At 36.8% G+C, this 18,342-nt stretch overlaps 1 protein-coding gene across 1 annotated transcript; it reads left to right on the forward strand.

Moving 5' to 3' along the window:
* Positions 1-2,847: 2,847 nt before the first annotated feature.
* Positions 2,848-15,325, forward strand: LOC120630569 (threonylcarbamoyladenosine tRNA methylthiotransferase). The gene is made up of 9 exons (XM_039899829.1): positions 2,848-3,052; positions 4,196-4,370; positions 4,985-5,142; positions 7,410-7,676; positions 10,388-10,553; positions 11,322-11,429; positions 11,693-11,858; positions 13,496-13,751; positions 15,140-15,325. The coding sequence occupies exons 1-9, from the start codon at positions 2,878-2,880 to the stop codon at positions 15,286-15,288; spliced, it is 1,620 nt and encodes a 539-aa protein (XP_039755763.1). The 5' UTR covers positions 2,848-2,877; the 3' UTR covers positions 15,289-15,325.
* Positions 15,326-18,342: the final 3,017 nt, after the last annotated feature.

An 18,342-nucleotide genomic window follows, 5' to 3' on the forward strand; every position in this document is an offset into this window, starting at 1 on the left:
ATATCATGGCGGCCATATAGCAGATGTACGATCCATTGTCCGCGCTTTAGTGTTATAATGTATTGAGCAACACGCTTATGAGACTACATATCTAGCTAGTTGGTACTAATTTGGTCCACAAACTTATTTATAAACTTAAGTGGACATGCCAAGAAGGAGTATGTAACTACCAGAATTTAAAAATGAAAAAGATAAAACTACCTACTGTTATAGTCGGAAAAATGTAATAGGCCCGTTTTGACATTTGTGCAAGACCATAGAATGTAACTTGGAACGAAACTGAAAGAAACAAAAAAATAAAAATCAATTACATACAGTGTTTTAAAAAATACGTAAATTTTTTTGGGACGTTAAATAATATGAAAGAATATATCGCGAGTATTCTTTTTGCGCTTACTTCATAGTAGCATGCAATTTATAATTGTTGCGAAACGTTCCGAAAACAGTTACGTTCTCAGTCTTTTTTTTTTTTATACTAGAGCTGTAACCATTTTTTTACTGAATATCGAAATTAAATATTGTGTAGTTATCTTTACTGCAAAGAATAAGCTTGGTTCTCAAAATGGGTTCTAAATAATGAGTCTGAGATGATGTATCTGACCAAGCGGCACATGACTTAAGCGTCCCCGCGCGCACTGCGCAGTTTTTCGTTCCTCATCTTGTAAAGTTGACTGTGCGCTCGTTTAAGTTTGATATAAATTGTTTACTATTACGTTAACTTTGGCTCTTCTATTTTGGACATTAAATTAAACATAGTGATTTGACTCGATTTTTGTGTTTGTTGTTATATAGTACTAACTCTGTTTCAACATGTTGAAAAGTGGACGTATAATCAACAGCCAGTCACGCGTATTGGTTGTGAAGTTAAAGGAATACTTTGAACGAACGAACACTTTACAATACATAATAATATCAATCAAGTACTGATACAAACTTGAATTGATTTATCGTGAGTATCGAGTACAGAGTCTTATGGTTCCATAACTAGTTACGTCGCGATGACAAATGTCAAAACGGGCCTATTACATTTTTACGACTATAACAACCTACTCTCATTTCGAGAATATTATTATAAGCAGCTATTTATTGAATTAAGAGCGATTTGGGCTCTTAACTATTCAATAGGTTCGTAAGGAAAGTGCCTGCCAGCTTAAATACCTACCCACTTCGGCAGTGAAGACTATACGTTATATTTTGATTAGTGAAGCTCGCTTAACTCGTTCAATAAACGTACACTTAAATAATTTATCTTATTTCAAATAAAGTAATAACAATTTATTTGAACGAATATTTTTGATATACATACCCCGTACCGTGCCATTATACAAGTTTTAAAGTTTACAGTTGCCTGCTAAGCGTATCGCACGACACCGAGGGCAGGTCGAAGATGATTTGCGGGAACATCTCTAAAGCTATAAATAAAGTCAACGTAAAACCTTATTCTGTTTTTTTATTTAAAAAGATATGAAATACCTACCAAATAAACTCTGAATGCCCCAGGGCACGTGACTTTGTAATGTTGCGCTCCTAATGTTAAGTTAAAGCCGATCCTTTATTAAAAATAGGGTTTGGTATTTCATATGCGACTATTATACGACCGGTATGATTTTCATATATGACCCCGTGGTCATGAACTTTAGAAAATATGAGTGATGCGTTTATCGTGTTACTTTTTGCCCTGATAGTATAAGGTTACGAATTAGAACTTTATCTAAAGGACCTAAAGCATAAAATTGATTCGTACATGTTTTGTTGCTTGAATATATTTTATACTTTTATTAATCGGAAACGACGATTTTATTGGGGTCCTATTGTAGTACGGCTCCGGTGATACGAATCATTTTATAAACGTTTGTTATATATTAAATCGGTGTACCACGCGGTACGCGTAATTTTTTGTGATCTGTTATCAAAATTATAAAAACACCGTCTTTGACTACCTTCTGAAGAGATCGCTATTGATGCCATCGATTTTAAATTTGGAATGTTTAAAGGTAATTGTTGTTCAAATTACCTTTAAACATTCCAAGTCTTGTGTGCAACACAAGACAGAAAATATTAAAAAAAAACGACTTCTGAAATAAATGTCATGACAACAAAAGTAAATATTTTTTGGTAAAAAATCAAGCTTGAATACTATGTGCTACAGCTAGCTTCGAGTCGTAAAAAAATATGCAACTACTTTTAACTTTGATAGAAAATGTAGGTGAAACCCGACAGAATACATCTGCGAAACCTTATCGAGGTACATGCGTGATTTTATGTAGTTTGATTGCGTAGAAAATATTTATTTATTTATTTGTATATTGATACCATACCAACATTTTTGAATAGATCCGTTGTCTTTCTCTGATACTTTTCAGCAGTGTAAAATTTAGATAGGACCATTTCAAAATCAAATAATTCAGGTCAATTAAAACCCTGTTTATCTCTTTTATCTGTGCCGGGTATAAGATACTTCGCCAATGTCTAGTAGATGATGAAGGCACGAAGGCGATTTAATAGGTAAAAATAATGAAAATTTAATTTTGAATATGTAAGTATGTAGATGATGAAGGAACGAAGGCGATTTAATAGGTGAAAATAGGAAAATTTAATTTTTAATATGTAAGTATGTAGTGTGTCTTAATCGTGTGTGTGTATGTTTTATTTTAAAATCTTTTAGTGCCTCATATTTCATTTTCCATCATAACTTTTACTATTTTATAACAAAAATAGTGGGTGATGGGTGGAAGCTATCCCCCAACCAAGGGTTTGTATCCTCATTGATTGTTGCCATAGACGATTGAATTATTATCTATGTTGTTTTTGTCTCAAACGTCACTGTCCATGTCAAATTCTAACACTCAATTCTCTGTTTTCAAAATAATTCCGAAAATGCCAGGTGCTTTTTCAGAAATAATCGACGATATTGAAGATTTAATATCTTCGCAGGACATTACTCCCAAGGAAAGATATGCAAGCAGGAAAACTGTTAGCGTACGATCAAAAAAGAAGGAAATTAAAGACTTGGAACCCGTAGAAAAAGTGTTTTTAGAGAGCGTAGTACCAGGTACCATAACCTCTTAAAGTTTATTTTTGTTGTGTATTTGATCCTTTCCGAAGGAAAAGTTTTGTTAAGATACTAAAGAAAGTATTGCGAATTCGCTGTTATAATTAAATATATAATTGGGATATTTAGTAAATTTCGATATCGCGTTTTTGTCGTTAACAACTGCTTCAGTAATCACTATTATAACACCTGATTAAATATCGTAAGTAAATCAATAAGTAATGGTGTATAAACAGTAATGTAATAATCTTTCCATTATGAACTGAAAATTAAATGCTCGTAAGTTCCAATCTCATCCTCTTGTAGTTTAACATAATGTATTAGCTCTCTGTATTCTCATAATATCAACTCATTACCAGTTCACTACAAGGCACCTCTCCTTCCTCAATGAGAAGGGGCTTAGGCTGTGGTCCACCATGCTGGCCCAGTGCAGATTTGTAGACAGCTCTGTATTCTAATATAAAATTATTATGTGAACAATTTTATAACAAACAAGATGAAAGGCATAACATGCTCTCTGCGGCATGGGGTTTTATTATCATCATATTCATATCAATCTATTACCAGACCACAACAGGGCACTCTTCCCACAACAAGAAGGGGTTAAGGCCATAGTCCACCAAGTTGGCCCAGTGAAGATTGGTGGCCTTAACACACCTTTGAGAACAATATGGTGCACTCGCAGGCATGCAAGTTTCCTTCACTGATAAAGGAAGTGACATTTTAATTGCTTAAAACGCACATAACTTAGAAAAGTGAGAGCTGTGTGCTGGGATCTTAACTCCCTCCTAAAAGTGAAGTTGAAGTCCTGCATGGATGTTAAAACTGCCAATTTCCGTACTACTACAGGCCTGAGAATATAATTTAACAGATAAACCACAAACCTAACAGTTTTTCTCCCAACCAGGATTCACCTTATGATTTCTAGTTAAACGTACCTACCATTAGAACAAGGAAGCAGAATTATTATAAAATAAAATAAGATTATATATACCCCATTTGCATTCTATGGTTCCCGTTTTTTCACCTTTGCAGTTCATTGTTAACCCCTGGAGGTTGATACAGACCACTTTGGGTATCATTCCACTAAACCAAAAAAGCCAGTTACCGCTTGCTAGTAAGTAAATGGAATCAATATTCCAGGAACGCAAACAATCTATGTAAAGACATGGGGCTGTGCTCACAATAACTCTGACTCGGAGTACATGGCCGGGCTGCTGGCTGCTCAGGGCTACAAGCTTACGGAGGACAAGTGGGAGGCTCAGCTTTGGCTACTCAACTCTTGTACCGTGAAGAGCCCTGCAGAAGACCATTTTAAGTAAGTACAAGAATCAATTTTTTTTACTTTTCATCTTCAGGAGAGTGAAGGGGTAATATTTTATTTTGAGTTATATTAGGCCTTTATCCCCCCTACTGGTTTTTACCTGACTTTGTAGAAAAATGGTAAGTGACAGCTTGGAATCTCAGAGTTATAAGACAACTTTGCCAGGTTTTTTTCTGACCAACAGGAAAGTTGTGGCTCGCTTGACAATCCTTCGCCACTCTTCTCTAACGGTTGCCTTTCTTGCGCATTTATATAGAGGAGCCTCGATTGTGGTCTTCACTTGGTCCGTCCATCTCATTGGTGATCTACCGTGTGCTCTGGTACCTTCTACTTTCCCTTGATCCACTCAATGGGCACGTCATTACACCTGGACTCGTGACCGAAGAAACTAAGAATTCGCACTTGAACTGCAGAACATACTTGAAAGCTATATTGAAGTTCAACATTTTAAACTAAGATTTTCGTGGTTAATCAACATTTCTTAAATATGGTGCAACGGGTACATACCAGTTACATGGATCGTGGTCACGATGGAACCCGTCGTGGCCGCTGGGTCGAAATATCGACAAATCCCAAACTGTATTTAAGAAATAAAATGTAAATTTCAGAAATGAGATAGAGCTCTGTCAAAGCCGCGGCATCCACGTGGTGGTGGCTGGCTGCGTGCCGCAGGGGGCTCCGCGTGCCACATACTTGCAAGGCCTCAGCGTGGTCGGTGTGCAGCAGATAGACAGGATTGTTGAGATAGTCGAAGAAACGTTGAAAGGTAAACATATTTACTTTATTATCTTATTTATTTATCTATTCAAAGCACCACCAACAGAATCATATATATTAAATTTACATATGATAGTAGCCTAAGGTACTAGATGTTTACGCCATTTTTTTTTCATTATGGTATACACGCACACATGGTAACATGGTATATATATCCTTCCAAACTTCCTGTCCCTATCTAACATACCCAGGAATAGTGAAGAAGAAGCTAATCGCCCGTCGCCGCCGACAGTCAGTCAGTCGACTCGCTAATCGCTTGTTCCGGTATGGACATATTTAATTTATTATCTTATTTATTTATTCAAAGCACCACCAACAGAATAATATGTAACAAATTGAAATATGATAGTAGCCTAGGGTACTAGATGTTTACGCCATTTAATTTTTTAATATGTTCATACACGCACACGAAAACATGGTATATATATCCTTCCAAACTTCCTGTCCCTCTCTCACATACCCAGGAATAGTGAAGAAGACGCTAATCGCCCGTCGCCGCCGACAGTGTCGACTTCAGATCGCGTTGATAGAAAAACGCCGGTCACTTATCGCTTGTTCCGCTAAACCGCCTTATTCGGGTCGACCCACGCAAATATTTATTTATTTTAATTATTTATTTATTAGTAATCCAACAGCGTTACAAATTATTTCGGTTAAGGGTCTATCTTATTACTAAAATAAGGCCAAATCTGGATTACAAAAATAAACTGACAATTAAGTAATAGGTGCAGGTACAAAATATACAAAACAGTTACAGTGTGAATATCACGCAGCATGAATGAGTGTAAGTGGGTGTGAGTGTGCGTAAGTGTGTGCGTGTGTGAGTCTTGAATTATGTAGAAGTGCATTCTTAAATTAATGATATCACAACATTTATGAGAGATAATAAATGATGTGAGATGCAATTTAGTTATTTCTTTCTTTAATTGTGTTTTAAAAAATATATCAAGTTTTGAAGTAATCAAATATAATTAATTATCGTAAATAGTACGCCTAAATTCCTCAACCAAATAAAATGTGTATGGTGATTAAAAAGGATTGCTGCCGAATCTAAGGAACGCTTGAAGGTCAGTCTTAGAAATTTCTGGGTCTTCATCCTCTCCAGAGTCCTTTTATCACCACTAGATACACACAGGGTTATTCAAGGGGCGGATAAACAAATTCCTTAAAAGCCGTCACGCATCGATGGCTCCTCTGGTGCTGCAGATGTTTATGGGCGGCGGTGATCACTTATCATCAGGTCGAGATCACTTTAAGCTATAAGGCCTCCTTTGCGCACGTATTTTGTATTATCGTTTGTCAGCTTGCTATTTGTGTGTGCAATAAAGACTTCTTCTTCTCACATTGCCATTTAAAGTTATTTTAAAAGCAACCTGGTTAGACGCCACTGACACCCAGTAAAGGAAAATTGCATTAAACGGCCAAAATTCTCCTCCTATTCGAGTTATATATGAATTTTAGGGAAGGCAGTGCTTTTGCGCATGTATGAAGTGCACGCCACTGTTCACACCTATCTTCTTCTTCTTCATTGAGTCCTTCAACACCTGGTGGTGCTTAGGGCCGAGACTACTTTTCCATCCAGACCTATCCCGAGCTGCAGACTTCATCATCGTGTTCCAAGATAAGTTTGAAGCCTTCATTTCCGCTTCCAGAGACCGCTTCCATGTTGCCTTTGGCCTTCCACGTCTTCGTTTGCCTCCTGTATATAATAAATAAATAAATATACTACGACAATGCACACATCGCCATCTAGCCGTAGTAAGCGTAGCTTGTGTTATCAGTACTAAGATGACTTATAAAATACAGATAAACACCCAGACACTGAAAAACATTTATGTTCATCACTCAATCATTTTCCAGTTGTGGGAATCGATCCCACGGCCTTGGACTCAGAAAGCAGGGTCGCTGTCCACTGCGCCACACGGCCGTCAAATAGGACTATATAAGACTTATATATATTTATTTATTTAGGAAAACCAACCGCTAATACATTTTTTCTTGTCCAAGTTTTTACGTTGCGAGCTAAGTGAATGTTCAGCTTATTACAGGTTTTCACAACGTTTACAAATAATCTCAAAATTAATTACATTTTATATATAACTGCATTACAAAATAAATGTCTAAAAATATTTTACTAATTAATAATGTTAAAAATATAAGTAGAATTAAAATTAAAATTCATATTAAATTAATATAGGACGTATAGAAGCTTACATTTAATACAAACAGCATTTATAATATTTGTATGTATTCCAGGCCACACAGTCCGACTGTTCGGTCAGAAGAAGACAGATGGCGGTAGAAAAGCCGGCGGTGCATCCCTCCTCCTTCCTAAAGTACGCAAGAACCCCCTCATTGAGATCATACCCATAAACACGGGCTGCTTGAACCAGTGCACGTACTGTAAGACGAAACACGCAAGGGGTGAATTGGGGAGCTATCCCCCCGAGGAGATTGTCGAGAGGGCACGGCAATCGTTTAAAGAGGGAGTATGTGAGATATGGCTGACTAGTGAAGACACTGGTATGTAAAAAAAATCAATAATAAATATACTATGACAATACACACATCGCCATCTAGCCCCAAAGTAAGCGTAGCGGATAAACAAATTCCTTAAAAGCCGGCAACGCATCGGTGGCTCCTCTGGTGCTGCAGATGTTTATGGGCGGCGGTGATCACTTATCATCAGGTGACCCACTTGCTCGTTTGCCCGCTATTAATATAAAAAAAAAAGCATTTTTTTTTTAAATATATAGACAAGTGCTTGACTGCAATCACACCTGATGGTGATGAAGAATGAAGCGCGCTTGCCTAGAAGATGCCTATTCACTCTTGATTTGAAGGTACCCAGATTCAGTGGCGTGCATAGCCCTTGGACCCAGGGTATGCACAAGGTGTTCAACACAAACATAAAGTAAAATTTAGATTTTAGATATGTCGGTTTATAATCAAATTACTTTACGAAAGTTAAATCTTTGATTGATTTAATACTATCGTGTATCTACTGCTAATTGAATAAAAGTACATACCCTGATTTACGTCACAAAATTATGACACACCATTCGGCAGCATTTTCTAAGCACACTGATGATGATAATATTTTTTTCCAACATATCATGTTTTTAGCGTCTCTATGAAAATTATTAAGATCACAATATCCTTTATCATTCCACACTTTACGTATATTGGACAATAAAACAAAATGAAAGCAAAATAATCGATTGGTGTGTACAAAGCCGCTTAGCCAAGAATAGTTTTCGTAATATTTATTATTAAACATACGTGTTACTTTATCACCTTTTTTTTGGGATATTTGTAACATTGGTACACACCTTTCTTTGCGAATGATTTCTAATTTTACGATATAGGGATAGAAATTAAAGTTTTCTCTAAGTACTTTTTACAGGCACACTGAACCCAAACAAAGGCCGCACGAATATGCTTTCATTATAAAATGAATGAATAAACTATAAATTAACTATAACACATTAAACTATCACTCAAACTTTTATAAGTTACTGAATTTATGCACTTGAACCGTTTATTTATCACCAACGCCATTGAGCATCGTTCGAAGTATGTTCGAAGGTAAACAATAATGGCGATTGAATATGCCAATGAAAACATTGCAATCGAAATTAGTCAAAATATGTTTTTAATTTTTTTGTAAGTATAGGTTAGAACGCTATTTTACTTTGATATGTAAACAATAAATAAAAACAATATTTATTGTTAACTTTCTCACTTTCCAATGTTTCCTGAAAAACGTAAACTATTCATTCGTCATAATTAAGACAGCGTTTGATTTCATAACTCATTTTTAAAACGAAAGACTAATTTGATAATATTAGTTCCTTAATTTTCTTAAAAGACACTGTAAGGTATTTACACTTGTTAATGATATTTTTATTTCTAAAAAAGAATAATGGCAGTATACAACAATTACAAACCAAGCAAATCATTTTATTCATAAAAAAATCAAACACGTAATTGATTATCCACTTCCGTAAGCAGTGCTTATAGACACCTATACTTAGAGAATTTATGAATGAAACTGTTCACACAAGACCGATGCTAATCTTGTAAGTACAAGCGCACGATTATAACATTACACGACACACACTACTAACTTGCAACACATCTAGCAGAACGATTCTTTCTTTGGGCGTGATTATTTTATTTGATATTTCTATGCAACAGTAGATGGCGTCATATGTCGAGTGATTTATAATAATTGATTTACCCTGCAATCGATAACATGAGATTTAAATAATAATATCGGTATTTTTACGTGTTTTAAAAGGTAATTGATTAGCATTTACGGTTAGATATTAAAATACGAAGTATAAGATTTTATTTTTTACGCTATACGCCTCGTGCGCGCTGGTTGCGCTGTCGCCTGTCTAGCGACAATTGACCTAGAAGTTTGGCCGCTCATTACTAGATGGCGCTTTCATATATTTTTTACTTAGTGTTTTTTTTATTACAAAACTTTAATGGTCCTATCTGAAGGCTCTTTAAGACCCTGAGGGTAGGGTATGCACTGCTTATTTGCATATATGCAATGCACGCCACTGCCCAGATTCCGTATCGGGGAAGACGGAAGATGGGAGGGCATTCCAGGCCTTTGCGGTGCGGATCAGAAAGGAAAAAGCTTGCGTTATGGGTTCTAAGATTTCCTTGAGGTTCCTTGGCCCGTGTTCGTCTCAAGGATCTCAGCGATCTGCTAGGGAAAATATTCTCTGAATGATGAAATGTAAGTTTCAAAGGTACTGAGAATCCATCACAATAAAAGCTGCAACGCTGTGGAATGCACTCCCTGACGATATTCGTCGCTCTAAATCCCTTATTTGTTTATTTGGTTACCTGGGAGAGATCACTTTTAGTGATAAGGTCGCCTTTTGCCCGAAATTTTCAGAGCTTGTCTGGTGAATCCTAAATATAGGTACATACATACAATTATATTTAATAAATGTATGGGTATTTTATATATTGATATTAGTATTTATGTTTTGGCATGATTTTTAGTAGATTATCTTATTTGTATTTATATGTGAAATATATAAATGTGTATATCTCTTCTTTGGTTGCGTGGAAGAAATTGCTATATAGCAACCAAATTGTACTCTCTTGCTCTATGTGTATATCTCTGTAACTACTTTTTTCTTTTATATACAATAAAAGTGTATTATTCATTCATTCATTCGTTATTTACAAAACACTTCTTTGTGCAGGCACGTATGGTCGTGATATAGGCACAACCCTCCCGGCACTGCTGTGGCAGTTGGTGGAGGTGATACCCGAGGGTTGCCGGCTGCGGCTCGGCATGACCAACCCCCCCTACATCCTGGAGCACCTCGCAGAGGTTGCCAAGATAATGCACCACCCAAGAGTTTATAAGTGAGTGCCGCCTACCTGCCGGCTATGTTTCATCGCTAATCTTTTTAAAAAAAAAATCCAAACCGTTTTTCGATTATTTTCAATCTTTCTATTAACAATTCCATCTTCATCATGAGTTTCACAGTTTATAAATGTAACCAATATTTCATGGAGCACTGGCACAAATGAGTGATAGTCTATACACTACACGGTCAGCTGATGCGAACTATAGGCGCCGCCATATTGTCCTCGGCTGCCCTGACGAGCGCCTGTCACTTTATTCTTACTTCGCTGCCGACCGTCACGCGACATGCGACACACAGTCGAAAAAAGCAATGTAATACCGTTAGATCTCATTAAGACAAATAATTTTAATATATTTAAAAATAAATTGAAAGAGCATTTCATTTAGGTTAATTTTAAAAATGAAAAGGCCCAGGAACAGAAGAAGATGTTATGGTTGTATGGTTTTATGTTATGGTTTTTCTTTTATATTATGGTATTAAATGTAGTTATAACTTTAGAAACCAAATTGTATTAATTACATCGTAATATTATAATTATTATTAGTTTTAAAATAATGTTAATGAATTTTGGACGCCAATCTTTGCTGAATATTTAGATCGTGAATTACGCATAACATCTATGTTTTTTGTACCATGTTCTAGCAAAATTTAATAAATAATTAATAGAAGTTTCACTTTAAATGAATAAATAAATAAAATAAGTGTTCGGTTAAACTAAATCTATACGTATAGGGTGGTTCTATTATGTTCTACTTGTGTCCAGGTTCCTCCACGTGCCTGTACAGTCCGGCAGCGACGCAGTGCTGTCCGATATGAAGAGGGAATACACCCGGTCGGACTTCGAGCGAGTGGTGGACTTTCTCAGAAAAGAGTGAGTCAAATTCCCTTTATTTCCCACTACACGTCAGCTCTTGAATGCAATCTGACGTGATAGGTCAGTTTTGTTTTGTTTTAAACTGTGTCTGTCTGTATGTCCGTCCGTCCGACAGGACAGGAAAGGACAGGGCGGACGGACCTGTCCTGTGGGAACCCGCGGGAAGAGACGATGGTGACAACTGTATTCTGACCTGCCGTCACCACACGGCACTGGTTCATGGTTACCACCATTCAAAGTGTGCTATTTGTGTTACACAGGGTGCCCGGTATGACGATAGCTACCGACATAATCTGCGGCTTCCCGACGGAAACCGAAGCCAACTTCGAGGACACGATGTCTCTGTGCAGGAAGTACAAGTTCCCGTCGCTCTTCATCAACCAGTTCTTCCCGAGGCCCGGGACACCCGCCGCTAAAATGCAAAAAGTGAGTTTGATATACCATCACGAAATCTTTTGGGAATTGTATACTAACCAATTATGATTTATCTTAACTAAAATAAAAAGAAAACATGCAATAACACACACACTTAACACCTATTAAATTATTTTACAGCAATTAAGTATAACGTGTGTCTATCTCTGGTGCTGATGTAGAACTGCGCTCCGTTTGGTGTGCGCGCAGTGTCGTGCCCCGCGCCCCCCTCTAAGTTCGTGTAGACTAGGCTAATTCTCGGCTAATTTTATATTATATATATTCATCATCATATCAACCGATAGACGTCCACTGCTGGACATAGGTCTTTGTAGGGAGTTCCAAATTCCACGGTTTTGTGCCGCTTGAATCCAGCGGCTACCTGCGACGCGCCTAATGTCGTCCGTCCAACTCGTCGGAGGTCGACCAACGCTGCGCTTACCAGTGCGGGGCTGCCATTCCAGCACCTTGGGACCCCAACGTCCATCCCTCCTCCGAAATATGTGGCCCGCCCATTGCCACTTCAGCCTCGTGACTCGTTGAGCTATGTCGGTAATTCTGGTTCTTCTACAGATCTCCACATTTCTGATTTTATAATTAAGTAAGCGACCATGTTTCGGAGCCATAGGTCATCACTGGCAACACGCACTGTTCGAAGACTTTGGTCTTCAGGCACTGAGGGATTTTTGACGAAAAGATGTCACGAAGCTTCCCGAACGCTGCCCATCCGAGTTGGATTATATATATTATATTATATAATTTTTATATATTATATTTGAATTGGTTTATAGCACCATCACCAGCTATCAGCTTCTTCAAAAATGGTTCGGTTTCATAACGTCGTAATAAAAAATCACAAATGAGTACACGGTTACTTAGATTTCTTTCAGTTTGCTCGTGAGGTACCCAAATATCCAGCTTTTTTGTTTACCCAGTTTTTTCCAAATGCGCCAAAACTGTTTTTTGGTCAATTCCCAGTTCTTCAGCTACGTTTTAACTACTGATATGCCGATCTTGCTGCTTTTTCAAAAATTTTCAAAATATATCCGTAATAGGGCGACCATAGCGAGGTGCATCTTTGACATCAAGATTGAAAACGCTTAAACCAAATTCGTGCTACTCTCACAGACGCTGCACTAGGTCCATAAACAAAGCGAAAAGACTTTTTCGCCAACCTATTATTTAATTTTTATAACGTATTCTCAATATATAATACTACACTAAACATTAGAAGAGAAGAGATCACTATTTAGTGATAAGGCCGTCAAATTGTATACATCGTGTAAACTGGTTATTTATAATTTTTCCTGTAATTTAATGAAAAGTTTATTCATTCATTCATTCACTAACCTCACAATGTAAACCAAATAATTGATAAAATATTTATTATTACGTACCAATAATAAATATTAAATTAACAAAGACAATTATTAGGTATGAATAGAATTAACTAAACACAGCGACACTACAGCGAAGAGCAGCTGTCTGTATCGTTCTCGCTCGGGTACACTCCCGAGTTCACCCGATCGACCCTTTCACCTCAGAGGGTGACGGTTCAGCTTAACTTACCACCTAGGGTAAAATCTGTGTGCGTTGCAACAAAAGAAGTTATCATTTAAAAAGTGCGAAATGAATTTCTCTCGCACCAGGTACCAGGGCAAGAGGTCAAAAAGCGTACGAAAGAACTGTCAGAGTTCTTCCGCTCCTACGAGCCGTACGGCCACAAGGTTGGCGAGGTCCAGGAGGTGTTGGTGACGGATGTGTCGCACGACAAGAACTTCTACGTGGCGCACAACCAGTTCTACGAGCAGGTGCTGGTGCCCAAGGAGACCAGCTACATGGGCAAGATGCTGACGGTTCGGATCACCAGCGCCGGCAAGTTCTCCATGATGGGACAGCCCATGGGTGAGTGTTGTCAGCCGACGGACGACGTCAGAGGACGTTACAGCAAGCGTGTATTGTCGAAACAAAGAGCGGTTTGATATAAAGCAAACGCCATTTAATAATAACAAATACACCTTCACATTTTAGGTCTTTCGTTGCCTGGAAGAAATCGCTCTTGCTCTAGTACGTTTTATCATCATCATGATAAAATCAACCGATTGACGTCCACTGCTGGGCACAGGTCTTTTGTAGGTGCCAAACTCCACGATTCTGGGCTTTTTGTAACAAGATACAAGTGGCCTAGAATCGTGGAGTTTGGTCGTCAGAATCGTTGAGAATTCTGCATTACGTTCACATCTATTCAGTTTATATCAGACGGCCGATTGGCGCAGTGGGCAGCGACCCTGCTTTCTGTATCCAAGGCCGTGGGTTCGATGCCCAAAACTGGAAAATGTTTGTGTGACGAACATGAATGTTTTTGGTTGTATATTATAAGTATTTATGTATATTATTCATCAGTCATCTTAGTACCCATAACACAAGCTAACGCTAACTTTGGGGCTAGATTGCGACGTTTGTATTGTCGTAGTATATTTGTTTATTATTATTTATTATATCTTTGTAACTACTTTTTTCTTTGGTGAACAATAAAAGTGAATTCGTTCATACACATACAGGATCGCGCAACATCACACGCAAACATCACATGATTAGACAGATAGACGGTATTATCAGTTGAACAGACAGATAGACGGACGGACGGACGTACGCGTTGGGTGCACGCATTTGGGCGCTTTCGTTCGGAAAGCGTTGCCGAAAAAACAAACTTCATTTTACTGTTTCCAATCTTTTAAATTTTCTATCTTGTGAGAGATGAGAGCGGAGCCTGCTTCCAAGCAGCTTTGTCATACTAATAGGTCGGCGAATAGTAAAAAGTAGATTCCCGTACCTTCCTATATTCAATATTCTATTCTGATTAAAAATAAAATAAAAATAAATATACTACGACAATACACACAACGCCATCTAGCCCCAAAGTAAACGTAGCTTGTGTTATGAGTACTAAGATGACTGATGAATATTTTTATGAATAATATACATAAATACTTATAATATAAATATAAACACACAGACACTGAAAAACATTCCTGTTTATCACATAAACATTTGCCAGTTGTGGGAATCGAACCCACCGCCTTGGATACAGAAAGCAGGGTCGCTGCCCACTGCGCCAATCGGCCGTCAAATAGTTTAATTCGGTAAGAAACAAAGTGGTATCAATATATCGCTGAAGTCTTCTTTTAAGATTAATATTACTACCCCTGTGTCAGAAGACTCCGCCCACTCTGATTCTCTGATTCAATTAAATAAAAAAAAAAATCTTTATACTTTTTCTCTACTGCTTCCAGACAAACCGAAGATGCCAGGACTGGCACAGCCGCTGAAGAAGGGCGAAGTCTCGGGGCTGTTGCAAGCGGAAACCAAGAGGGTGGTGCCTGTACCGATTTTGATGTTACTATTAGCCGTAGTTGTAAGATTGTTATGGATATTTTTATAGTCGTATTTTTAATATAGGTATTTATGTAAGTTTTAATGTATTGGGTTTTATTTTTTCACTGTTTTCGTCTGCGGCTACTGTCCCATTAATTAAAATTCAAATTCAAAATTCATTTAGTTCAAGTAGGCCTAGTTTATAAGCACTTGAAACGTCAAGTCAGTCTGTTTGTAGTGACTCTACCACTGGTTAAGAAAGCAGATTCCACTGAGAAGAGTCGGCAAGAAACTCAGTAGATTGCTCTTTTCCAACATAATTTTATAGCTTAACAATTTTAAGATTTTTTCTGTTTTGTGAGAGATGAGAAGGGAATTCGTCTTGTCGTTAAGGAATTCATCAATCGTGTGGTAACCGCGATTGGTTAAATGTGTTTTAATATATGGTTTAAACTTAGGTAAAGGTAATGTAGATTTTGACAATAATTTCGGGTTTCACGTTACTATTTATTTATCCATCCATCGAGGATGGTACTTTTGCTCTAAATGAAAGGCATCCTGTGTCCTTTTCTGTACTCCTGATGGCGTGAATTCAAAATATCATGATGATCGGATAAGTGAGAGCTTCCCAACCTGGGCGCCGTAGAAAGTACAGAGGTGCACCGAAAAATATTTTTTTGGTACTCTTTTTGCAGCGATTTTCGGGCTTGTCCCACCGAGGTCAGTAGTTTTATTTTTCTTAATCTTTTGTTAAGATTTATTATTTATTATGGTTTCATTACTTTTTATAATGAGGATGAAGATTAAGAAGAAGAAATGCTTTATTGCACACAAACATAAAAATATACATAAAATAAAGAATAAACAAAAGAACAAGAATTGTAGGCATGCAAAGGCGGCCTTATTGCTGCAAGCAATCTCTTACAGGCAACCTCTGGTAGAAGGAAAAGCAAAAGTGCGGGATAGTGCAATTATATATACATATATATTGGAATATAAATAGACATATATAAACATAAATATAAAATAAATAAATATATAAATATATAGTGGAAGTAGAGAATTACAAATAATACACAATAATAACGATATTTGTTCAAATTACTTCACTCAAAGACAGATAGTGGTCTTTAAGATGTTTTATTTTTTAAGCCTATATGCCTGACTAACATATACATCTTGTGAAAACTAAGTATAATTTGCTATACTCCGCGAAAAGCAGGAGAATCTTTTTCTCATTTTATAATTTCTTCAATCCTTATACTCCACACCAAACAGATCTTCGGCAATGTTCCCTCTACGCATGTTTCGCTCCGAAACCGGAGCATCCTCAGGAGATGTTGACTTTACAATGAATAATTGTTAATTCAAATTGTTTATTGTAAACTCGACAACGACCTGAACCTTTCTCATTGTGGGAGGAGACCCGTGCCGTGCCTCGATTAGTGTTAAAATCTGCTATTCTATATTAACCAATCGTCGCCAGAGTAATTTACTCTTAAAGTAGTTAAATCGCTTCGTACCAAATTTAAAGAAATAGGTATACTTACAGTAGTCTCGCAATATATTTTTAATAATATAATCTTTATTAAACAAAACATAAGTAAAATGTATGTAAAAACATAACAAAAAGTCGATATAAACAGTCGACTAACTAGAAACGGACATAAATTAGTGATATCTGCATATCGTCTGAGAAAAGTACAGAAATCCTTTGTGGGGATGGGTATATGCTTTTATAACATGATACCGAAGGTGATATTAGATCTACCTTTACCTAAGTTTAAACAATATATTAAAACACATTTAACAAATCTTGGTTACTACACGATTGATGAGTTCCTTAACTCCGCTCTCATTGAAATATGTAAGAAATGTGAATTTTTAATGTGAGAAGTCTTAAAAACATATAATATTAATCAATGAATTAAATATCAATTATTGCAAAATATATCTTATAAGGTAATAAAGTAGGATCAAGTAACAATTAAACAGGATTTATTGACAACAGTGCCACCTTCACTAGCTAAGAATTATTTAAATAAAAATACATTAAAAATAAACAAAAAATTTCACAATAAAGTATATAAAACGATGAAAATAATAAAATCATAAAAATATTGGATAGAAGCAGGCGTGACTGCGGAAATCCATGATATATTATAAAAAGTAAGCTAAATTTGCTATATTCCGCGAAAAGCAGGAATCTGTTTAATAAAAACATGCAAATTCTCTATTGTCACTTAGTCAGTTTTGATTTAGGGAAGCCGATAAAACATGACACCTCGCTTCAAATTGTTTTGTTGAGTTAAACCATGGTTAAACACCTCACCGCGATCAGGTTTAACACAAAGCGGAATCCGACACAAGCACGCTCCGTTGCGCCCATTCAAACGATATTATATAAGATTAAACACCGTCTGTCCATCCTCAGTGCTTAAACAACGTTATATTCACGAACTAAGTGTTTGTATGGAGTGAATTTTCTTTACGGAAAAGTTATAGGTCCGGTTTATTATCTTCTCAAATTCATTCTAAATACCATAAACATTAAGGTTTAACTTCGCAAATTAATTTTTGTGTCTATACAATATTTAATTCAAAAATATTTTTTTTTCAATTACGATGTTAGCATTTTTACTCTATAAGTCAGGGCTGCCCAACCTGCGCGCCGTAGAAAGTACAGAGGTGCACCACGTTTTTTTTTTATAGTCATAATTGATGGTCCCAGCAGATGGTACACCTGATGGTAAGTGGAAAACTATCACAGGGTCTGCAAGGAGCGCGTCATCAATTTGCTGGTGTTAAGCCTCATTTGCCTGTAATTGCACCGGCAGCCACGCCCTCAAGGGCTGACCGAAACTCAGAATTGCAACAATGCTGCTTAGCGGCAGAAATAACCATGGCGATGGTACTTTGAAAAAACTAGTAAAATTTTATTTTTTTGATACTTTTCGTGTACCGGTGTCACGACTTATCCCACATTTTGAAAAATTGTGTGGAGAGCACAAAGCTTAGCCATTGCATTGTTGGGTTAGTTTTATTTTTCTTAATTCTTTGTTAAAATTAATTACGGCTTCTAATAATAATCAATAATAAATGCTTTTAATTCAGGCCAAAT

The sequence above is a fragment of the Pararge aegeria genome, chromosome 16, assembly GCF_905163445.1.
Source record: "Pararge aegeria chromosome 16, ilParAegt1.1, whole genome shotgun sequence".
NCBI lineage: Eukaryota > Metazoa > Arthropoda > Insecta > Lepidoptera > Nymphalidae > Pararge > Pararge aegeria.